The sequence below is a fragment of the Somniosus microcephalus genome, chromosome 21 (assembly GCF_052327205.1).
Source record: "Somniosus microcephalus isolate GS21.2 chromosome 21, FLI_Smic_1.0, whole genome shotgun sequence".
NCBI classification, from domain to species: Eukaryota; Metazoa; Chordata; class Chondrichthyes; order Squaliformes; family Somniosidae; genus Somniosus; species Somniosus microcephalus.
In genome coordinates, this window is record NC_141007.1 from 28,809,111 (window position 1) to 28,834,294 (window position 25,184).

Below are 25,184 nucleotides of genomic sequence, written 5' to 3' on the forward strand. Positions count from 1 at the left end.
ACAAAGACACAGAAAAGGAGGTTGGCCGATTAACTGGTGCAGTATCCTCTGCGTCCAGTATCACAATACCCACTCCAGCCCTGCCAGGGCAACACATGTGGGAAACTACCCTTCAACTGCCATGACTACGATTTTAAAACTACGTAGACTTGTTGATAAATTCACATTTCCATTTAAATGAAAATATTTAACTTCAGTAACAACAATCAGCTTTTTGAACCATTTTAGTGGTTATATACACAGAAAAGGAGGTTGGCCAATTGACTGGTGCAGTATCCTCCGCATCCAGTATCACAATACCCATTCCATGTGTGTGTGCATGTGCGAAACATATGTCACATTTCTACCTCCCAGAGAGTAGGTGTTCAATATTCATGTCACAGTTCAAGACTTTTCCAAGAAAGGATATGGAAAAAAAGTTAGATTTATTGAAGTTTCAAACTAAAGTGTGTTCATACAAGTTAAAAATACTCAAATGATCGGTGGTTAATATGCTGATGAACGTTGTTCTCCATGAAGACTTAAACTAACAAATTGCTTATTATTTAGTCTTGGTAATCAATAAACACCTCACGCCAATTGCGTTGGGAAGATTCTGGCCCAGGGCGTTCAGCAAGCTTTCCTTTTTGGCCTTGAACAGAGGGAGAACAAGCAGAGACAGAGACGCAGGCAGTCCATCCGAATTTGTGGCTCTGTATGGTTATACACTGTGAAATAAAGTAGCTTAAAGATTCGTATCTTACATCAGCTTACCGAGTGTTTGCTCAGTCTGCCCTCGGAGTCACTGAAGAAGCACACGTGAGAGGCACAGATATCCAGTTCAGATCACAGAGAGATACTATTGTTACACCCCTGGGTTACGCTATCATATAGTTAGATATTGGGCAGTATGAGCACAGCCCTAAACACAAGATGCTCAGTCTGCTTACGGGAGCAACTAGCATTGCTGCACCAGAGAGAATATACAAGGCAAGACCATATATATAAAAAATTATAATTGTTATGGAGGATTGTCCCAAATAGCGCGACTGGATTGAAATCACGTTATCTTATGTTCTTAGAGACCCAACATCCAAGACAGTTGTGGAGCCTCTCAGAATTTCTGCATCTTCTTTGACAGCAGCTTCCAAACCCACGACCTCTACCACCTAGAAGGACAAGGGCAGCAGGTGCATGGGAACAGCACCAGCTGCAAGTTCCCCTCCAAGTCACACATCATCCTGACTTGGAAATATATCGCCATTCCTTTATAGTTGCTGGGTCAAAATCCTGGAACTCCCTCCCGAACAGCACTGTGGGAGTACCTTCACCACACAGAATGCAGTGGTTCAAGAAGGCAGCTCACCACTACCTTCTCAAGGGCAATAAATGCTGGCCTTGCCAGCGACGCCCACACCCCGTGAACGAATAAAAGAATAGGACTTGCTGAGCAGAACAACAGGGATGAATTGCCTAGACATGCCTTAGTTTTGCATTTTGTAATGGTACCAAACTTGCTCAAGACCAAATATGTAGCTATTTATACTTGCGTTTTGCTGGTCATTTATTGCTGGCAATACAGGGGCATTTAATCTTACTGGGCTAGTAGGAAGTGCATAACGTGTACATGTGCAAAAAAAACCAGATCATCTTAACAGTCACAAAAAAGAAGCGACAAACAAGACAGTCATCCTGATCTATTTATAGTTCAGGAAGTGACTGTGGGGAGCCCAACAGTGGAAAGGTCAGTGAAACCAGAAACCAATGCAACTAAATGCTGATTTATCCAAAAATGCAGATGGCCCAAAGTAGCTGTGGAATTCTCCAACTGTTTTGGGAGGGTGACGTTGCCGACAATTTATCCGTTAAAGGCAGCACAGAAAGCATCCTTGACTATTGAACGCTTTACGGGGTCGATTTTAACTGTTCCCGCTGGGAGGGAAACAAATGGCAGCGGGTCAGCTGCCCATTTTACACCTTACCCCCATAATGGAGAGGAAAATTGGGCAGGATGCAAAACAGTGCCACCCGTTTCCCACCTGGAGGGAACAGTTAAAACTGACCCCTATATATATTATCTGAAACGCCCTATGCCAACAGTGCAAGTGATGTGATTACAGCTCACCTCCTGCTTGCCTTTAGCCCTCAGCAGATGTGCTGCTCTACACACCCCTGGGCCTCCATACACAGCCAGCCAGCCCCGAGAAGTGGAGTGCTGGATGCAGACATAAATAAAGAAATAGATGGCTAGATACTGGGATTGTGGGCCTCAGCAGAAAGTCACAGAGCAAGCCTAACTTATGCATTTGCACCTGGGTGCACGAGGGCTGATTTTCAGAATGGGCTCTCCTGTTGCAGAACCTTGCCCACAGGAGAGCACAGATCAGGAAACTACTGGCACACTCGCCACTGAAATTAATGAATGGACGATCTGCACTCCCAGCAGGTGAAGCCAGGAACATGCATTCAAAAAGGTCTGCTGGGATTCAGTGGGTCGCTCCCTCGCCTCAGAGTCAGAAGGTTGGTGGTTCAAACCCCACTCCAGAGGCTTGAGCTCAAAATCTGAGGGCGTGCTGAACTGTGGGAGTTGCCGTCTTTTGGATGAGATGTTAAACTGAGGCCGCATTGGTCCTCTCAGGTGGACGTAAAAGATCCCATGGCACTATTTTGAAGAACAGGGGAATTCTCCCAGTGTCCTGGCCAATATTTATCCCTCAACCAACCTCACTAAAAATAAAGAGATTACTGGTCATTCTCTCATTGCTGCTTGTGGGACCTTCTTGTGCTCAAATTAGCTGCCACGTTTCCTACATTACAACAGTGACTTTCTTTCAAAAGTACTTCATTGGCTATGAAAGTGCTTTGGGACGTCCTGCATTATGAAAGGCGCTATATAAATGCAAGTCTTTCTTTTGCGCATGGAGTACAGTAGGAAACGGAAGTCAGTAGCTCCACTTTTCTCGTCAGTTGCTCTACGCATGAGCACTTGATCCATCACTCAGCCATCACTCTCTCTCAGGAAAGCACTCTTCATTCAGTTCATACGACAGGCTGTCTGGATATTTCTCGAAGGTTAGTGCTGTAAATTCAAGAGCAGCAACAGAAGCAAAGGGAGGTAACTAAGTTGAACAAGATTCAAACTCATCTGTGTACGGTATCAGGTAACTTCTTGCCAATTCCCTCTGCGATAGGTCAAAAAGGAAGAATAATAATTTCCTCATCTTAACACAAGTGCAGCCAATCTCTTTGTTTTCACATAAATAACAAAGTGGGCCACATGCCCAAGGAGAGGCATTTTTCATTACGTATTCAAAAAATTCAATTAAAAAAATGAAATAATGGTCGAACATTTAGGCGACTTGTTCATGTAATTACCTTTCCCTAATAAATTCTGCCATTTCTTTCTGCATTTGTTTGCCTTTGAGCTGTTTCACAAGGATAATATCAAATCCAGCAATCGTGCTATTGCTCTGTGTCTCCTTTCTGTCTGTCTGTGGAGAGAGCAGGAAAAAGAACATTTGAAAAGAATTCTATTAAATACTTTTTGGTTTCCATCTATTTCAGTCAGGGAGATTTTTTGCTTTACACAAAGTGCAAGATGGAATGCTGACGTGCTTAAAAGTTGTAACCACTATTGGTACAGTTTTACTGGACGCTTCCCTTTAAGGTCCAGGTTTCACATCCCATTCTACTCTGCTTCTTCTGCCTCTCTGGTCACTAGGAGCTTTGTTCGAGCGTTCGGTCAGCCACAAAGTGGTGCGAGCAGGCAGACAGCAGTGAATGGCTCTGAAGAATACAATGCTACAACAAAAAAAGCATGCAGTAAGGGTAAATTTACAAATTCATGCAGCCGGCAAAATTGGAAATTTGGCCATGCATTGCTCACGATTCTCCGACTATTAAAATTAATAGCTGGAAGTACAGACTCGTGAGGCAATGTTAGCTGTGGCTCAGTGGGTAGCACTCTCGCCTGCGAGTCAGAAGGTCGTGGGTTCAAGTCCCACTCCAGAGACTTGAGCAAAAAAAATCTAGGCTATCACCAGTGCAGTACTGAGGGAGTGCTGCACTGTCAGAGGTGGAGTCTTTCAGATGAGGCATTAAACTGAGGCCCCGTCTGCCATCTCAGGTGGACCTAAAAGATCCCATGCACTATTTGAAGAAGAGTGGGGGAGTTCTCCCTGGTGTCCTGGCCAGTATTTATCCTTCAAGCAACATCACTAAAATACAGATTATCTGGTCATTATCACATTGCTGTTTGTGGGAGCTTGCGGCACACAAATTAGCTGCTGCGTTTCCTACATTACAACAGTGACTACACTTCAAAAGTACTTCATTGGCTGTAAAGTGCTTTGGGATGTCCTGAGGTCATGAAAGGCGCTATATAAATGCAAGTCTTTCTTTCAATGGGCACTTCTCACACACCTCATAGCATTCAGCTCAATAGCAGGAAAGATAGAGGGCTGGGATTAAGTCTGCACATTCTCTGAGTCAGGGACACTGGGGAGGGGCAACCTAAAGAGAAACAAGAGAAAATAACTTGAGGAGAAGAAATAAATGAACGAAAAGACAGCAAGAATGAGAGAAAAAACACCAAGAAAGAGAAATATAAATAAGTGAGAGAAAAAGGTTCAGGCTGAAACATTTGATTGTATTTAAATTTTATAAAACTACTTTCTCACTTTGCTTATAACTTGGAGCATCATTACACTGGCATAGACAGTTTGGGCCCTACTCTTCCATTAGGTTAGTTCCTTGTTTAATTTATTTATAATAAATTCAAATATCAAGGTCAGATAGCATTCAATTCGAAGGCCATATCTCGAATGGTCTAGAACCTCTTGGCCGTTTCACTTGAATCTATGTTTGAGCCAGAGTGACAAAATGCCGCAATTGTGAAGGTAACATGCAGACTCAACCAGCCATCTCTGGGCCACAGGTTGCTACACTGCAAACTGACGTCTAGTGTTCTCTGCTAGCCCTGATCCTACTTGCAGGAAAAATGGCAAAACTTTTCTTACCCAGAAGTAGTCGCAGTAGCTCCAGTCATCTGGTTTGAGCAACTGTTGTTCAGGCATTGTGTCCGGATGTGGGAATGTAACGCAGTTTATCTGTTCAAAAAAACCCAACATATTTTCTTTTAAATAATGACGCGGATTGATCAGAAAAATATGAATGGGAGAAGTTTTCTTTGCAGTTCTTACACAGTTTGTGTTATAAACATAACGAGGTGAAGACTTAATAGCATGCTGAACCTTTCAGGAGCAGTGACATTGGTACAGGAGCAGTGACATTTTATATGTTAATTTACGTTACGTTACATTTGGGGGGAGATAGTATTGCTCTGTCAGTCACATGATGCCATTAATTTTCAGCTCCTACATAACTATGTTAAATTCTTTAATCCTGCAATATTCCTTCTGATTTTTGCTTCTCCTGAAAGCAGTGATGGAGGATGGTTCTACAAAGCCACTGTGAACTTCATCCAAGTGGCCAATCATCATATCCCAGACAACGCAATGAGTGTTCACAGTCTATTCAACCACGAAGAGCAGGGCGGAGGCTGGGTATTCTGTGGCAAGTGGCTCACCTTTCGACTCCGGAAAGCCTCTCCACCACCTACAAGGCTCAATCAGGAGCATGATGGAATACTCTCCACTTGCCTGAATGGGTGCAGCTGAAACAACATTCAGGAAGCTCAACACCATCCAGGCAAAGTACTCTGCTTGATTGGTTTGCCTGCCACCGAACTAAATACTTCCCCCACCCCATCCATCACCAGCCCATGTGGCTGCTGTATGTATTATCTACAGGATGCATTGCAACACCTCACCAAGGTTCCTTTGACAGGAAGTCCCAGCCCCACGACCTCTATCACCAAGACGGACAAGAGCAGCAATGTCATGGGAACAGCATCACTTCCAGGACCTCCCAAGTTACGCACAATCCTAACTTGGACATGAATTGCCTTTTCTTCATCATTGTTGGGTCAAAATCCTGGAATTTCCACTCTAACCTCATCATGGGAGCACCAGTACCACATGGGATGCAACAGCTCAAGAGAAGGCCCGCCATCATCTCAGGACAACTAACTTTGGGCAATAAATGCAGCCTTGCCAGCATCACCCACATCCCAAGAACAAATAAAAAGAAAATGAAGATGATCATCACTGAACCGGACTGTCCTCACCTAGCATCCACACACACACTTAGAGAAGCAGCTACTTGACAACAATCACAAGCGAGATCTCTGGCTTTGTGCCTCCCCCTTCCCAACTTTAAGCCAATCCTGCTGGGATTAACTAATTGAGCGGAAATGGATTATTTACCCAGGTCCTGATGGCTCAGTAACTGCACAATATGCTGCAGTTCCATGTGGAGCAATCGAGGATTTATTTATTACCTCTCCCTTACTGCTTCAGCTACATTGGGTTAATTAATGGTTAATTAAGTTGAAAATGAAGTAAATTTAAAGGACAATATTGGCGTTGGTGTAAATATGATGAGTGGCAAGTATTTATCACTGGAGAAATACTCCCATTTACAAAATTACCTCAGGTAGTCCTTGCCATACATTCCAGTAAAAGAGTAAATCAATCACACCCAAACAGTTCAGACAGTCAATTACTTTTGAGATGTAAATGTTACCATCAATACCCCATGCAAGGGGTATGGAGTATAAAAGCAGGGAAGTTTTGAAGCAACTTTACAGGGCGCTGGTGAGACTGCACCTGGAGTACTGCATACATAGAAACATAGAAGGTAAGAGCAGAAGTAGGCCATTTGGCCCCTCGAGCCTGCTCCGCCATTCAATGCGATCATGGCTGATCATCCAATTTCAGTACCCGCTCCCTGCTTTCTCCCCACACCCCTGGATTCCTTTAGCCTTAAGAAATATATCCAACTCCTTCTTGAATATATTTAATGAATTGGCTTCTACTGCCTTCTGTGGTAGAGAATTGCACAGGTTCACCACTCTCTGGGTGAAGAAATTCCTCCTCATTTCTGTCCTAAATGGCCTACCCCTTATCCTTAGACTGTGACCCTGGTTCTGGACTCCCCGACCATCGGGAACATTCTTCCTGCATCTAGTCTGTCCAGTCCTGTCAGAATTTTATAAGTTTCAATGAGATCCCCTCTCATTCTTCTAAACTCCAGTGAGTACAAGCCCAATCGTCCCAATCTCTCCTCATACGTCATTCCTGCCATCCCAGGTATCAGCCTGGTGAATCTTCGCTGAACTCCTTCCATGGCAAGAACATCCTTCCTCAGATAAGGCGACCAAAACTGCACACAATACTCAAGGTGTGGTCTCACCAAGGCCCTGTAAAGCTGCAGCAAGACATCCTTGTTCCTGTACTCAAACCCCATCGCTACGAAGGCCAACATACCATTTGCTTTCTTAACCGCCTGCTGCACCTGCATGCTTACCTTCAGCGACTGGTGTACAAGGACACCCAGTTCTCGTTGCACTTCTCCTTCTCCCAATCTGTTGCCATTCAGATAATAATCTGCCTTCCTGTTTTTGCCACCAAAGTGGATAACCTCACAGTTATCCACGTTATATTGCATCTGCCATGCTTTTGCCCAATCACCCAACCTGTCCAAATCATCCTGGAGTTTCTCGGCATCCTCCTCACAGCACACACGCCCACCCAGCTTTGTGTCGTCTGCAAATTTGGAGATATTACATCTAGTTCCCTTGTCTAGATCATTAATATATATTATGAATAGCTGGGGTCCAAGGACCGATCCCTGCGGTACCACACAAGTCACTGCTTGCCACTCGGAAAAAGACCCGTTTATTCCAACTCTTTGCTTTCTGTCTGCCAACCAGTTCTCTATACAGTTTTGGTCTCCATATTTAAGGAAGGATATACTTGCATTGGAGGCAGTGCAGAGAAGGTTCACTAGGTTGATTCCTGGGATGAAGGGGTTGACGTATGACGAAAGGTTGAGCCTATACTCACTGGAGCTTAGAAGAATGAGAGGTGATCTTATTGAAACATATAAGATTCTGAGGGGGATTGACGGTGGATACTAAGAGGATGTTTCCCCTCGTGGGGGTATCTAGAACTAGGGGGCATAGTTTCAGAATAAGGGGTCGCCCATTTAAGACAGAGATGAGGAGGAATTTCTTCTCTCAGAGGGTTGTGAATCTTTGGAATTCTCTTCCCCAGAGAGCTGTGGAGGCGGAGTCATTGAATATATTCAAGGCGGAGATTGACAGACATTTGAACTACAAGGGAGTCAAGGGGTATGGGGAGAGAGCGGGAAAGTGGTGTTGAGGCCAAGATTGGATCAGCCATGATCTTATTGAATGGCGGAGCAGGCTTGAGGGACCGATTGGCTGATTCCTGCTCCTGTTTCATGAACATCCGCATGATGAATGGCCATTGATTGTAATTTTTGCTGGTATTAGTTGAAGGGAGAAAGCTGGCTAGATTCGGAGTGAACGCCCTGCTCTTTAAAAGGATGTCATGGGATTTTTAATGGCCACCTGAAGAGGAGGAGACAGGGCCTCAGCTTAACATCTCGGGGTAAAAATTCATCGCTGCCTGTTTCGGGGGAGAAGGTGGTGGCGATGGGGCTGCAACACACACCCAAACCAGGAGGCCCAAGGCCAGCCCGAAGTTGGGCCTTGGGCCTCATTAATATTAATTGGGCGAGCTGCTGGCACCTGTCAAGCCTCCACAGGCAGCTCGTCGAAAGAAAATGAATATTGGGTTGCTTGGCTTGCCGGGGACGGCGGTGGGGGGGGGGGGGGGGGGGGGGGGAGAGAAGTTGAGTGGCAATAGGTGGGGGGGGGGGGGGTAGGTGGTGCGCAATCCTGCTCCTCCTGGCTCCATCGCAACAATTTTGAAAATATCAATTAATTTTGTAGTGACCATTGAAATATTTGGAAAGGAGCAGGCCGGGCTGCTCTGTGATAATCAATTTCTGCAAGGAGGCTTAAAACTGGCATTTGACCCCTCATTTACATATGTAAGGGGCCTAACATCTGTTTTAGGTGGCCGTCAGAGACGCCTGGAATATGGCCTGATCCAATATCGGGCGGATTTCCTTCAGACGTCCTTTGGCGCAGGACCCTGGTCCCTGAAATTGGCCCTTGTTGCGCTCATTTTATATTCATAAAAACAGGCAGAACGAGGACCGATTTCTGCCCCATTATTTGACATTGGCACCTCTAACAATGCAGTACTTCCTCAATACAGTATTGTTTTGTCAGTTGAGATCTTAAAGCAAGGTACAGGACCCAAACCCACAGCCTTCCAACCCAGAGGCAAGAGTGCTGCCGCTCGAGGCAAGCTAATATGTGGAAGCCAAACAATGAAGCAGACCCATAGGTCCTTTTTATTTTCCAGTCCAGTCTCCGCCAAGTATTTGCTATCTGTTAAAACATGGCCTGCAATCGGTTTAACTTATTCTCACTCAGAGAACCCTTCAGCTAATATCACTCCAATGGAGTTTCTCCTGCAAGAGGGATTATTTAGAACTCTAATTACTTAGGAGGCTAGATGGTGTAATAAAGTAGCATCCATTAAGCCACTAGGACCTCATTTTGAACCCAATCCAGAAGACTGAAATGAATGACTTATGCATCACTACATGACTAATTCTAGGAGTCCTCTCATGAAATGAGATTGGATAGTCTCGATTCAGTTCCCGATGACATAAACCCGCATCACAAAATTGCCCTTAATTCAGGGAAGTTACAAGGATAACTGGGATGAGAAGTAAAAAAATGTGGCATTAGTGTTGAAGGTGCCCTTTAGCTTGTGGTGAAGGCAGATTATCGGAGCAGATTAGGGAAAGCTTACTCTGCATCTAGCCTATGATATACCGGGTCAGGACTGCTTTTGTACTCGGATTAGGTGCATAAAGTGGAAAAAATTCTACACCTCATCTCTGACATTCCTCACCTTGCTATGCAAGAAAAAGAGAGAAAATTAATTTTCCACAGAAAAAAAATCGGGAGAGGGAGGATCAGAGTATCTGGGTGTCCCAAGGGATTAGCATCATTCTCTGCTCTAGAGGGCTGCGAATGCTCAGTCGTTGAGTATATTAAAGACCGAGATCGATAGATTTTTGAACACTAAGGGAATCAAGGGATATGGGGATAGGGCGGGAAAGTGGAGTTGATGTAGAAGTTCAGCCATGATCTTAATGAATGACGGAGCAGGCTCGAGGGGCCGTATGGCATACTCCTGCTCCTAATTCTTATGTTATGTTCTTATTCATAGTGCTGCCTCTGACACTAACTAAACTACAAGATTCTCAAAAGTATAAATAAATAGTTATTATATTACTGACCCCAGGGCTAATGACATCCTCAGACAGTAATTCAGTCTCGGGCTCTGCTGTTCACAAACTGCTCAAGCTTCATCAAACTGCTTTTTTTTTTTTTTTAATTTGTTTATGGGCTGTGGGTGTCGCTGGCAAGGCCAGCATTTATTGCCCTCGAGAAGGTGGTGGTGAGCCACCTTCTTGAACCGCTGCAGTCCGTGCGGTGAAGGTACTCCCACAATGCTGACTGCATCATGCTCACTACTCATTGACTGTTAGGTAAGTAGGCATTCTTTTGATTTGGATGGCTAAATGTGCATGATTTTGTATTTTTATCTGTTGTACTTTTATACATTCAATGTGCATCCATTATTAGTCATTATTTTGTCTGCCCTCCTTCCTAGTCTATTTATAAAGAGAAGTAAAGCTAGTCTTTTATTGTTAGACGTGTGGTGTTCTATCTGGTGCCAATAGGTGGCAGGTGCATTTACCATAAACTGGCTGTTTTCCCACTTGTCCCCAAATGAAATGCCATTCAGTTCAGGCAGTGATATTGGGGGTCAAATTGGTCTCGGGTGATAGTGAATCGGCCATTTTGCTCTACTGCACAAGACCAATTCGCCTCCCTATTTCACTTGCACGAACAGAACTGAGGACTAATTAATGGCTAGTGGATGAACTTTAAATATTCGATAAACATCAGTGTGGAAATATGTACTTATGAAAATTTTAAAAAGGAGAAAATTCTCAATGCAAATTTACCTAATTTCCTGAGGTACAGAAATATTAAAATTAACTCTGAAGTTAAAATATTTTGATCCAACAAAATGCTAGTTAGGCCACAGCTGGAATACTGTGTGCAGTTCTGGTCACCACACTATAGGAAGGATGTGATTGCATTAGAGAGGGTGCAGAGGAGATTCACCAGGATGTTACCTGGGCTGGAGCGTTTCAGCTATGGAGAGAGACTGGACAGGCTGGGGTTGTTTTCCTTAGAGCAGAGAAGGGTCCTGATTGAGGTGTACAAAATTATGAGGGGCACAGATAGGGTAGATAGAAAGGAACTTTTCCCCTTAGTAGAGGGGTCAATAACCAGGGGGCATAGTTTCAAGGTAAGTGGCAGGAGGTTTAGAGGGGATTTGGGGAAAAACTTTTTCACCCAGAGGGTGGTTGGAATCTGGAACTCACTGCCTGAAAGGGTGGTAGAGGCAGGAACCCTCACAACATTCAAGAAGCATTTAGATGAGCACTTGAAACGCCATAGCATACAATGCTACGGACCAAGTGCTGGAAAATGGGATTAAAATAGACAGAGCTTGATGGCCGGTGTGGACATGATGGGCCGAAGGGCCTCTTTCTGTACTGTATAACTCTATGACTATGACTAAGTATTCTGACCATGTCCTGAGCAGTTATGTGATGTAAAAACAACTTTACTCATGAGACTCGGTGTGTAATGATCATTTCAGAATAGTCTTATAAACTGACCATGTCGGTTAACCCAGCATGTATGGCTCTGGTGCTGTGCTCCTGGATGTTTGGCAGGGTGTGACTACTGCCTGCCAATTCCCACCCCAAACCCCAGGAGTGGGGTCATTGAGTGTTAGAGGTGGGCACCCATGCCTTTGATGGCACAACTCTGCCACCCATAGGTATTCGGCATTGACCAGCCTAATCAGCAGTCCTTAAAGGGGCCACTGGAGGCTGCTCCAAAAAGCTAACAGGTAAGTTCTTAAAAATCCGATGGAAGCGGGCACATGAAAACCTACTCCGCTTGGTTGGTACAGGCCTATGTCACACCAGAAAGTGCATTTATCCACTGAATGGTTAGGCAGGGGAACTATACACTTGTACCATATATAACATATTTGAAGGTAATTTCTGTGGTACTGATAGTGGGGAGCCGAGCTCTCAGGAAGCCCAAGGCAGAGAATCGGGGGTGTAAAGTTGTAACCCCATCTCTATCCCATACTCCAGTTGAACATGACTCCCCACTGGGAGCATGCCATCTATCCTATTAGAGCCTTCTTAGTAATGGTTCAAAAACAATGAAAGACCACATACATTTTTATGATGCAGACATCAAAGCACTTCACCTATTACATTTATCCTTTTAGACCATTTATTTGTGCAGATTTTCTTCTTGCAATTAAGCACCTTCAATGGCAGATTCCCACCGTGCTGTTAATAAGAACACTGTTTCTTCACAACTCCCAACTGGTAGCATCCCTGCAGGCACCATCGCAGTTCTGCATTACACTACCAAAAATAATTCAGCACCCTTGCATAGAATGTGCGGGGAGAGTTGGACTGCAATTTTCAAGAGAAGAACACAATCTTGTTTTACTGCAGCTGCCTTGATCAACTGCTACCAATGTAGCCACATTAAGACTGAGCATAGAAGAGCCCCCAAAAATCTACAGGAGTGGCACCCCAGCATAAGTACTGGGACATGCCCATGTGGAACCTCCAGCACTGACTTCTCCAGAGTATTCAGGGTCAAGGGGAGGTTCCATCATTGAAATAGAAATGTGGGCACCGCACCACTAGCACTGCAACTCAGATATCAGGGGAAGCTGTTAATTCTAGGGGACGGTGCCTCCCCTCCTGAAAACATCGTGAAATATTGCAAATATTAAGGGGGGGGGGGGGAAAGAGAGGGCGGGGGGGGTGGGCAAAAGACTGTATATCCAGGCCATGTCCCAGATGAGTCTCATTTCTGCCAGAGGACAGGCTGGTTGGCCTCCTCTCACTCAGAGTAATTATCTATCTGTTTCAACAGACCAGCAACGAGGAAATTCCCAGCCTGTGAGTCCCCTCCGCAGATGAGCCCCCTTCTGATATGGGGATCGTGTTTAGGGTCAAGCTTCTGTTTGCCCCAAACTAGGTTTTGTAGGAACTGACGATGAAAGTTAGGACCAGACATATGCAGGTACCTGCCTCATTTCCGGCCCTTTTGATTGCATGTTCTCTGGGCTTACAGCAAAAACGTGCTGGAAAAGGGGTAGATTTTCAGCTCCAAGTTATCCGACTTGTTCCATGACTTGCAGAGCCAGTTGGCGACAATATAGGTTAGCTCCTCAAAGTGGTGTTTCCTCATGAACTGAACCATCTCGGCGAATTAATGTTAATCAGTTTGTTGAAGTTTTTGCTGTCGCTCCATCAGTGATGGATGTCAGAGAGAGCCGAGGCCATAAGAGGATGTCAGCATAGCTTTAGAAACTGTAGATCATATATCACCATCTTTTGTGAAGGTGACTGTAGATGGCTAGGGTAAATCTAGTGGATTTTCAGAAAGTATTTGATATAGTTCTGCGTTTGAAGCTTTTAAAGAATACAGAAGCACATGGACAGCAAATCACCTAAGCAATAGAAAATAAACGGTCATGGCGAATCTGTACCCCAACTCCATTTCCTGCCTTTTCCCCATATCCCTTGCAACCAGTACCGAACAAAAATTTATCTTAGTCGTGAAATCTCCGGGCATCTGATTACAAATCAAATGTTCTTACTTTAACTCTATAAACTCACTGATGCAGCCATATTTGCAATACCATTTACTGTTTTGGTCACCTTAAAAAGATATGGATGCGTTGGACAAGAGTGGCAAGGATTCCAGGATTTAAAACACTAAAATACAAGGACAGATTGAAGACACTTAATTTGTTTTCACTGGAGAAAAGAATGTTGCTAAGTGACATATTTTGAATCTTTAAAATGATGCAAGGATTGGAGGATATAGATGTCATTCGTTTTTTTTTGTCTGTTATAGTGGACATATATTCAGGATAGTCAATCCCGTACAAGGCATGCAACTCAGAGCTTTTTTTTCTTTACATAGCGCTCGATGTGTGGAATGGACTTCCATCAGAATTAGTCCGTGCTAATGAGACTCTGACAGTGTAGCAGTGCATTGCAGGGAACGGGCTCGATGGGCTGAATGGCCTTTCCCTTTCCCTGTTCCATTAGGTCTCTATGATGTAATATAGGGCTAGGGCCTGATCATTCAGCTGGGATAACAGTATGTTCCTGTATGCAAAAAAGATCATTTGGCCTGTAAAGTACACATTTCCAAAGACCATCTACAATCTGCTCTACCAAAAACATTTCATCTCCAGCAGAAAAGGTTTGCAAGGTTTTTTGTCCACATAAAAAGTAAATCAAAGCCCAGAATATTTATCTAACCTTTCATTTTATATTATTCATCTGTAATTGGTTGTATTTGATGTGTCTCATTTCTAAGGTCTGCACCATCATGTTCCACGCTGCACTTGATATATTCTTATACTCCTCGGTTCTGTTCCTAACCCGTTATTTATCTAGCTCTTTCTGATGACATTAGTCAACACAGCACTAATTACCCTGGCACAGTCTGCTGGGAGTGGCGGGGGAAAGCCCGATTTGAAGTCTTGTTTTCATTACTGACATAAGCAACAAATGTACAGAGATTCTTTGCCAGAAAATATCAATAAGGAAGTTACATCGAAATAATTACTGTTGTGTCACTTCGCGTAGCATTTTGGAGAAGCTAAAGAAATGCTGATATTGATATAATTCAACGTGTGTACATGAGTTTAAAAAGGGATCATCCTGAACTAGCCAATACATTCGACTCTTAATGCAAAATTGCTTACTTTGAATTATCTGTTCATTTGAATTGAAATTATTCAAAAAAGTCTCCTGTAATATAAATTGTTTTTAATTTATATTATTGGACAATTCACTATTTAATTTTTATTTTTTTTAACACAGCTAATTAACAGTAGTAGGCTGTATTCAAATATATCAATATATTGCACATTTGTTAATGTCATGTTAATGGCTGGATCGCACTCCACTTCTCTAATAACAAGACTATGGCTGGGGGTTTCCATCTCCGTGTCAGTCGGCCTCTGAATTTCTGCTCATGGAGGTGAATGGGCAGTAAGTTGTGGGCTAACACGCACAGAAGTGGAAAACCAAGCCTTTGTATCTGTGCAGGACGAGTGAGAAAAACATAATTTCTTGACGGGGAAAATCTTTCTAAAATGTTCTCACTTTAATTCTTTTTACTTCCCCAAATTACTTCGCTCTTCCCCTGAATGCACTGTCTTATGTTGGTGTATGTAGGCGTCCATGGTGTCAGCTGTACTTCATATGGGCAACCAGATAGCGAGTGTCAACAGACTGTGAGGAAGTATCACAGCCAAGTCCAAATCAGCCCTCACCTAGGCTCTTACACACATGCATTTTCCAGGAGGGACCACTGGAAGTGGAAAAGCAGGATGATTTCCTCCCTTCTCTGGGCCCGAGGCTCCAAAGCCAATTGCAGTGCCCCCAACATCACTCCAGCTATGGTCAGCTAAATCAGTACAGACTGAGGCTCAAAGCCAACATCATCCTGGTCTATGTGACTGACCTCCACACTGTGCAGAGTCCTCTACCATCAGACCTATCAGGAGGAGCGGGCGTTAATTCAGTAAAAGTTAACAGTACTCAGGCAATATGATGGGCTAGCGAGTTGGTACTTGGAACAAGTAGGACACGGATTCAGACTGGTGATTCTCCATATGCCGAGCTTTCGATCGACTGGAGCAGTATGCAAGTAGAAAGGTAAAACTCAAAAGGACCAGCCAGCATAGAGTAACGAGCTCAGGAGCAGCAGCAGAGGTCTGGTAACAAGCTGCTTGTTTGCCCCCTCGGTCAGGGAATGCGTGTGCCATGAGAGACACAGGAAGCTGGAAATGGGTTTTTGGAGATGAACAGCCAATCGCCCAAGGCTTTGCTCATGATATGCGCGATAATAAGGACAGGAAAATCATACAATGTTATGCACAATGTATTTTCTCTACTGCTAAGATGGAGCGGTGTTTCTTTAAGGCCACAAAGTCTAATTGCTGCTAAGTAAACACAGCTTCAGGTCAATCAAAGTTTAATTGTCATTTGGTGAGGGAACTGTGCTACCTTCAGTTCTGATGAAGGGCTACCCACTCGAAACATCATAATCTGTCTTTTCCTTTTCCAGATGTTCACTGACCTGCTGTGCATTTCCAGTTATTTCAGATTGCTAGTACTTGCAATTATTTATTTTTATTTAGGGCAGATTGGAACATGCTTGGAAGTTTCATTGTACCACAAGCACCCAGCATTAAATATTTGTTTTCAAGATCACTTTGTATCTAAGTATAGAGGACAAAATGCACACTAAATCCAATGGTATAACAATGACAGTTATTACATTAAAAGTTGCTTTACAAGTGCAAATCAACAATACCCATTGTATCCAGCATGTATTTTGTCTGTCTCACATACACATTATCTAGAATATTAATTAAAAATGTTATCTATGTGTGCACTTAATGTCAATTTTCTTCATTATAAATTCCTATGTCCACATTTATAATGGAAACCATTTGGCCCGGATTTGGCATTAATAACAGTGAGGTTAACACTGCTCACCATTATTATGGAGTAAATCGGACAGCAACTGCTGGTGTCCGCACACGCACAGTTAAATGCGGAAATCCAGAAGTTGTTGTCCGAGTTGCCCGTTACCTGCACAGGCTGCACTATTACGGTATCTCACCGATAGAGTCGGCATTGAAATCCATGCAAGGGTGTGAGGTTGCAGTTTTTACCCACTAGATACCCACTAAACACGCCAGAAAAAGTTAGGCCTGGTGCATTCAAGTGTAAGTGAATTTTTAATGGTGTGATAAGTCTTAATTACTGCCAAACAACCTCCCCGCCACCGAAAATTTACTTTTACAAGTGTGGAGTCTCATTCCCTCAGAATTTAATTATTGTTGGAGATTTTAAAAAATAATAATTTTCTTTTTGTCTCTTATCTCTCTCAATCTCATCTTTCTGTCCCTCTCTCTCTTTCATTTTCTGTACATGATTTTACAATTAATTATTCTAATTTATACTTCCTGGTTTAGATTGGTTGAAGAGACACGCTGTTGCTTTCCCTGCTCACACATGTCACAGATCCCCTGTAGAGAGTGCTGTGCTGGAAATGATATCTCAGAACCTCAAGTTGCCGCTCAAATGCCAGCCAAAAGTCTGTGGGCAGCAGTAAGCTTAGGCAATGGCAAGTGCCGTTCCTTCACTGCTGACCGCAAAATCCGGGGCCTTATGGAAACTTGTCGCACTGTAATTTCACTCTTCCTCCATTGGAGGCACTGCAGTTTTACCTGGACTACAAAGAAACTCCTATGCTCTAACCAACTCCACTTTTATGCTTCCCAAATTGGAGTATATTTTCCTATTTAATTGTAAAAAATAATAAAATCTAAGCTGCATTCTATGGTCTAATTATCCTTTCAACCCCATTTCACCAGAAGATTACACTTGACTCCCTGTGTGCAGCACCACTGGAGATCAATCACTATATATAAAATCTAAATAGCGGCAGTAATAATGAGACAGACAGAATTATAGTTATTGCCTGGAGTCATTTTTGCAGAACATTAAAGGTCAGTGAGCTTAAATATCAACTTATTTCATGCCTCTAATCACATCATTGTATTCAGCACCCAATAATAGGAATGTCACTTGGTGCCTAAGAAAAAGTAAAGATTTAATGTGACATTTGTGTCATTTCTATGGATTTGTTTAGTTCAATCAACATTCGTTTGGGGATATATTAAATAAACGAATCAAACTCAAAGAGGATAAATCCCCAGGTCTGGATGAATTGCATCCAGGCATCTTAAAATAATCTAAGAGCTAGTAGATGCATTACTACACATATTTAATAATTTGTTAGAAAAAGGTTTAGTGTCAGAGGACTGGCGGATAGCTAACATACCGATATTTAAGGGGGATAGAACATGTCCAGTCAGCTTAACATCGGTGGCAGGAAAAATAATGGAATCCCTGCTGGAGAAAATAGAACATCTAGAAACCAAAAACATAGTACAGGAAACTTTGCGCTATCCGGCACCCACGGGACCGAGCTGCTGCCGTTGCCTAAAAAGTGCCGTACTCTCCAGAGTTAATGTTGAGAGATACAGAGATTCTTATCTCCGTATTTGACAACAAACACTGTTGCTTAGCAACAGCTTCTAAACACTCGGGTGTGGCCCTAAAGCTCTGTAGCTGAAGCTGTTGCTATAGCTACAGACCTTGCACAGCTTGACTGTTCAAACAAAGCAAAAAAAAAAACAACAAAAAGAATAAAAAACGGCTGCTGATTTTTGCCGGTGGCTCCAGATTGCCGGATAGCTCACTTCCGGATAGCACAAAGTTTCCTGTAATGAATAGTCAGTATGGATTTCAAGAGGGAAAGTCTTGCTTGACCAACCTCATTGAATTTTTTGAAGAGGTAACAGAGAGAGTAGACAATGGTAATGCAGTAGATGTAATTTATCTGGATTTTCAAAAGACTTTCGATACAGTACCCGATAATACTGATGAACAAGGTCAGAGAATGCGGAGTCGGGACAAGTAGCAGAATGAATAGCTAGCTGGCTTCAAGACAGAATGCAGAGAGTAGGGGCAAAGGGTAGCTAATCACAGTGGCAGAAGGTGGGTAGTGGTGTTCCACAAGGATCAGTGCTGGGACCACTGCTGTTCACAATTTACATTTGCATCAAAAACACAATTTCTAAATTTGCGGATGACGCCAAATTTGGGGGGGGAGGGGAGGGGGAGAGATAGTCAATACTGAGGAGGACTGCAACAAATTACAGGAGGACATTAAGAAACTTGCAGAATGGGCATATAATTGGCAAATGAAGTTCAACACAGATAAATGAGAGGTATTATTACATTTTGATAGGAAGAATAGGGAAGTCACTTATCACTTGGAGGGTGCGAGTCTAGGTGGGGTAGAGGAACAAAGGGATCTCGGAGTTAAAATAAACAAATCACTAAAAGTGTCGGCACAGGTTAACAAGGCCATAAAAAAGCAAACCAAGCACTAGGGTTTATTTCTAGAGGGATAAAATTGAAAAGTAGGGAAGTTATGCTAAACTTGTATCGAACTTTGGTTAGACCACACTTGGAGTACTGTTTACAGTTCTGGTCGCCATATTATAAAAAGGATATGGAGGCACTGGAGAGGGTGCAGAGAAGATTTACAAGGGTGATACCAGAAATGCGAGGCTGTACATATCAGGAAAGGATGAACAGGCTGGGTCTCTTTTCTCTTGAAAGAAGGCTGAGGGGTGACCTAATAGAGGTCTTTAAAATTATGAAAGGTTTTGATAGAGTGGATACAGAGTGTTTCCACTTGTGGGGAAGAGCATAACTAGAGGCCATCAATATAAGATAGTCACCAAGAAATCAAATAGGGAATTCAGAAGAAACTTCTTTACCCAAAGAGTGGTGAGAATGTGGAACTCGCTACCACAGGGAGTGGTTGAAGCAAATAGTGTAGATGCGTTTAAGGGGAGGCTAGACAAGCATATGAGGGAGAAGGGATTAGAGGGTTATGCTGATAGAGTTAGATACGAGGACAGACTGGAGCAGCCTCGAGTGGAGCATAAACGCCGGCATGGACTGGCTGGGCCGAACGGCCTGTTTCTGTGCTGTAATCCTATGTAAAAGTCTGGATGATTTGGTTAATAATACATAAAGTGCTGAAATAAAGAGATACTGGCTGACTTGCTGTGCATTTCTAACATGTACTTTTTTTTCCACAAATAGTACATTAGATGGCATAATAAATTGACAGCCATGTTATAAATTGAACCCTACAGGCGGCAGACAGCAACAAAAGACCTGAAGAATTCCTGCTGGGTCCCAAGGGTTAGGCTTTAAGTACGCTCAACAACATTGGTTTAGTGAGTGCTGAACTTCCACATACAAGACAGAGTTGTACAGGAATGTTTTAAGCTTCCCCAACCTGTCAGATGGACGGTACAACTTTGTTGGTTTGTGGGCTTTCAGAAATGACAACAGTCGGATATTGTATCACACAATTAAAGGGGCACAAACTTCAAAAAAATTGTGCTTTGCAACTGTTTAGTTGGTTGTGAAGGGACAGTCGGGAAGTTCATGTCATTTGCATTATAATATATTTCAACTTCCATCAAAGAAAAAGTTTGACAAACACTTTTTCATGAAGGGAGTGTCCCTTTAAAAGTTACGCTGTGGGATGAAAATGCCTTATTTACAAACAAACGGAGGACTGGACTCTGGCATTTATACTTACAAAGGCAGTTGTGAATCTACTGGCCTAACTGTTAGGAATAAGCACTGGGTTCAGTGTGAGCTATTTGTTTAACAGGCATTTTATTGCTGGCTTTATTACCATAATTAATTGGAGAGATGTTGGGCTGGATTTCCCTCCAGAAGTCGGGACTACAACTTTCGGGTTTTATTCCCGCCTCCATCGAGATGCGGCCAATCCACGAGATTTTCCTTTGATTGACCTTGTTGAGCCCGCCCAGCGGGCTCAGCAGGCCAATTAAGGGCCACCTGGCAACAGGTGGCGGCACAGACTGAAATTTCATCTGTCAAGACGTGCTGACAGATGAAATATCAGTGTTTCACAGCTGTTTGAAGCTGTCAAACACTGACAGTCTTACTTCTAACCCGAGTCCTTCTACGCAGACTCAGTTAGAACTCTCGCTGGCACAGAAAGCTGAAGGCTGTCACTTTTGACAGATCGCAGCCATTCTGCTTTCTGTGCCGGCTGAATGATGGACTCCCTCAGCCTAGAGGAAGGAAGACTTAAAAGGTAAGTACAGGTAATTTAAACTTCTTTACACATTTTAGACACATGAAACACACTTACCTTTGCACTCATGCACCCATCACTCACCTGAACACCAAAATCTCGACCCCTCTAAGTCCTTCAACCCGACGGCCCACCTGCTCTAACCTGGCATGGTTTGGAGCCGTCGGGAATCCCACACGACACCCTTCAAAATAGGGATTAGGCTAAAAACTGCCTGTTAACTACCTGTTAACAGGCAGTTAATTGGCACTAATCCCTTCCCGCCTTGGGTCGGCGGGTCCCAGTGCAGGGCGGGTACCCGCTTCCTTTGAAACTTACGTGGAGGCGGGTTTTGGGTGGGATGGTGTCGGGACCCCCGAATTCGGGATTTTTGCCCCCCCGCACGCCTAAAAGCCCGCCTCACGGCACACTGAAAATCGACCCCGTTGTCTTTTTGTTGTCAGATTCATGCCCAGCCATTTTGTGTAAGTTGCCTCCTTCCTTTAGGCTGCTCCTCCCACAGCCCACCATTCCTCGATCAAGCGGATGTACAAGGGACCAGCTCTCAGGTCCCATCCAGTACTGAAAGAGGGGAATGAACTGACACATCTTCCAGTTTCCCTGTGTTTGGGAAAGGGTGGGGGAAAGAGAATGACCTCACTTTAGCTTGTCATCTTTTGCCAAGACCAATACTGTAATGATACACTATCAGTAGTCATAGATGTTCCCTTACAGCTGTAAGTATTAGTGTGTTTCAAATCAGTTGAGAGTGTGCCATTTAGAGATGTTCCCTTAACAATTAGTATCTCGCCAAGTTGCAATTAGGCAACTGGTTTGATTCAGACTGCGCAGCCAAGGAGTCTGGTTGACAGATATAAAGTTGTTTTAAACCTTAATAAAAAAGTATTGCTCTTTCATTCTATCTTGGATTACAGTGAACTGTACAACAAGTTCAAATATGAACTTTGTTCAGGAGGTGGGATAGGGCTAGTACACAGTGTGGGGTCATAGATTGCATTCTGATGCTCGCTTTGCTGCTATTAAAAACTTACTGAAAATAATGAATGGTTTCACATCATAAGGCACAGAAGGTAGTAAAAGCAAATTGGCTTCTATTTCTTCTTTTTTAAATGTGAATTTTGGTGTCTGGTTCACATTTCAGAAATCTTTGGGCGATCTGTTCTAAAATTAGACTGAACGTTTTGAAACAAGATGGATGGTAACCTTGTGCTCAAGTACTTGGCAGCTTCCCTAGCAGGTCTAACCAGGAGCTCACCGCATGAGAGTTGACTTCCTGCAGTGCAATCCTCATAGGAGGTGACTTTTCGCCAGTCCTTCCCACTTCCAACAAATATTCTCTGGGCTCAGCACCAATATTGTGGAGCAAGGTTTTCCATTCTCTCACCCACCTCGGTGCAATGAAGCAGACTATTCAGATAATAGTGTCAGAATCAGTGTGCAAAGGCAGCAATGAAAGTAGAAAGGAAGCCAGCTTCTTCTGTATGTGATGCAAGTATTGAGCATAGGAAAGTACACATTCCACATGGATAGCATGCTGTGCATGCAATGTGGTAGGTCAGTGTGGTTTCACATGGAGTTTTTTTTTGCCAGAGTTAAATACGGTCCCGTCCCACACCACTAAACTATCGCAGGCTTCATCTGCTGTTCATTAAACAAGGATCAGGCAATTGTTCTTTGTGGAAACTGCTGCTTTTAGGCTGGAATTGACATCACTGGATGTAACAGTGCCATTTTCTGTGCACGAGAAGTTATTAAATACCTTCCAGAATACATCACTGGACTTGCATGACACTAGTTGTGTACAATCAGCGATGTAGCCAAGCTGCTATCTGTGTGCGTGCGAGCCTGTCTGTGGACCATTATCTTTGGGGAAAAATTCGATTGCTTTGCGCCTCCTGTTAGCGTCCTGTGGCGAGGACGCCATCGCCGTGCACAGCGCCCCCGGCCGCAAACTTGGCTCGTGCCCCCTGACCTACCGGCAGACGCTATGTCCGACAGGGTCGGGGGGGGTGTTTTCACGACGATAATTAAAGGGCAGGTGCCGGGCGGCCATTTTTTTTGGGGGGGGGTGCCGCCTGTCAGCACCTGCCCCCTCTCACCTCCTGCTGCGGGGTGCCGGCCGCGATCCATCAGCCCAGCACTCCTCTCGAGTGCCAGGCTCTTTTGCCGGCACCCCACTCCCTGGTGGCCCAACAGAGTCCCGGTGCGCGCTGCGCTAGGCCCTTCCCCTTTAATCAGGGGAGGGAGGTCTGCAGCACCGCGGCGCTACATGCTTGGGGCGCTACCATTCAATTTTGGGCACGGGGGCGGTAACTTTTTTGGGGTGCTAAAAGTAGCGCCCCGGCAAAGTTACTGCTCCAAAGGGGACGCGAGCCAATTTCCCCCCCACCCCCTTGAGTGGATAATGCAATCAACCCACAGTGCTATAATGGGAATACCTGTCATTCTTACTTTCTCCAGATGTGGCACTGTAACCCCTCAGCCTGTTTTCTCACCATCTCCTGACCATCATTGCTGCCGCCTGCCTTGTTCTTCACCCACACCTGGGCTTCTCATACATCCCGTTGCTGCTATTTGCTTCATTCTTCAGTCACTCTGCACCCTCTGCTTCCCCGACTAACCACGAGCAATGGCACAGGAGATTCCCAAATTTATGCATAAAAATATTCTATCATGTGCCTGTGTCCATCTTTCAACCTACATCACAATTCAAAGTGTCACACTTTGTTACAGGTGCAAAGTAACATTAACATTTTTTGTTAAAGGATCTTGACTTTTTCTGGACCTTAGAATGGACCCAGTGATTAACAAGCAGCTGCAAACTACATTGCATCAATTACCCTCTAAATTAGCCCAACAGATTTGCTTAAGAGGAATTAACCTTGAATTGATGTCAGGGTGTAGAGCAATTAGACATTGTGGCCTTAATGAAACACGCATTGTTACAAACAACAGCAGCTTAGCAGCAGTATAATACATTTTACATTACATGGTATAGTGCTCCTGCCATCATCAGACAGATTATTCTCCAACTACATTAGCACTGCAATGGGAGATCTTCCAGTATATCTTAAAGATATATATCCCACTCCAAGGATTTGAGCACATAATCTTGACACTCCATTGCAGTACTAAGGGAGTGCTGCACTGTCGGAGGTGCCGTCTTTCTGATGAGACATTAAACCGAGACCCCGTCTGCTCTCTTCAGATGGATGCAAACGATCTCATGGCACTATTTCGAAGAAGAGCAGGGGAGTTCTCCCCAATATCCTGACCAATTATTTACCCCTCAACCAACACCTAAAAACAGATAAACTGGTCATTTATTCCACTGCTGTTTGTGGGAGCTTGCAGTGTGCAAAATGACTGCTGCATTTCCTATATTACAACAGTGACACACTTCATAGGTATTTTATTGGGTGCCTAGTCTTTTCGGATGTCTTGGGGTTTTAAAAGGCGTTATATCAATGCAAATACTCTCTTTTTAACTACATTAGCAATACCATGGAAAAACCGCCAGTATGGATCGATAGAGAGGGAGAGAGACAGACAGACACTCACCTCTGAATATCTTCAGTAACTAAGCACAAAATAATTTCCACTAAACCAGCTCCACTGACCATTAATGTTAATGTTTCACACTGAGTGTAATCGTGACACAGAATACATTGTTGGTTACTGTCTGGCCTCAGTCACACCCAGAACAAATGCTCCAAACTAAGTAAAACCCACCCAATAAAATTTACAGTGTAGCTTTCACAACAAATATACAATACCCTAGGTTGATTAAAGTTGCAATAACCAAAGGGTTTCAATGACTGTTCCATAACCATTCATTCATTGGCAGCTATGCTGCATGCTTTGGATCAGTGAGAAATGGTTTCAGTTTCATACAATGCAGTGTTCAGCATCGCTGAGCCAAAGCCGGCATCATTTGGGATTAAGCATTGGGTGTGAGATTATCTCAGGGATGTAACATTGTCACACTTGGGCTTCATACAGCTGTGCGATAACTGCATCCGCAGCAAAGCGAGCTTTAAACTTCCAGTTAGTAAAGGACAGATGCTAGAGTTAGGTCTTTATTTAAGCACATAAGCAGAGTGTTCGACGTTGAGGCCACTTGTAACACCCTTCCTGCTCAGATCAGCTAACTCAGCAAACTGGGGAACAGGATGAGGCCATTCATCTCAAGCCTGCTCCGCCATTCAATTTAGACCATGGCTGATCTGTATCTCAACTCCATTTACCCGCC

General features: G+C 43.8%; 1 protein-coding gene across 4 annotated transcripts in view; it reads right to left on the minus strand.

Annotated features, from left to right (window-relative positions):
• gas7b (growth arrest-specific 7b) overlaps positions 1-25,184 on the minus strand; it is a 463,752-nt gene that overhangs the window by 49,345 nt on the left and 389,223 nt on the right. For all 4 annotated transcript variants that reach the window (XR_015073045.1, XM_085963375.1, XM_085963377.1 and 1 more), the window contains 2 exons: positions 4,998-5,087; positions 3,355-3,470 (listed from right to left, as the gene is read on the minus strand). Coding sequence is in view for 3 of the 4 variants with exons in the window: in XM_085963375.1 (XP_085819501.1) it covers positions 3,355-3,470; positions 4,998-5,087 (206 nt within the window). In the remaining variant the exon portion in view is untranslated. The remainder of the gene's footprint in view (positions 1-3,354; positions 3,471-4,997; positions 5,088-25,184) is intronic.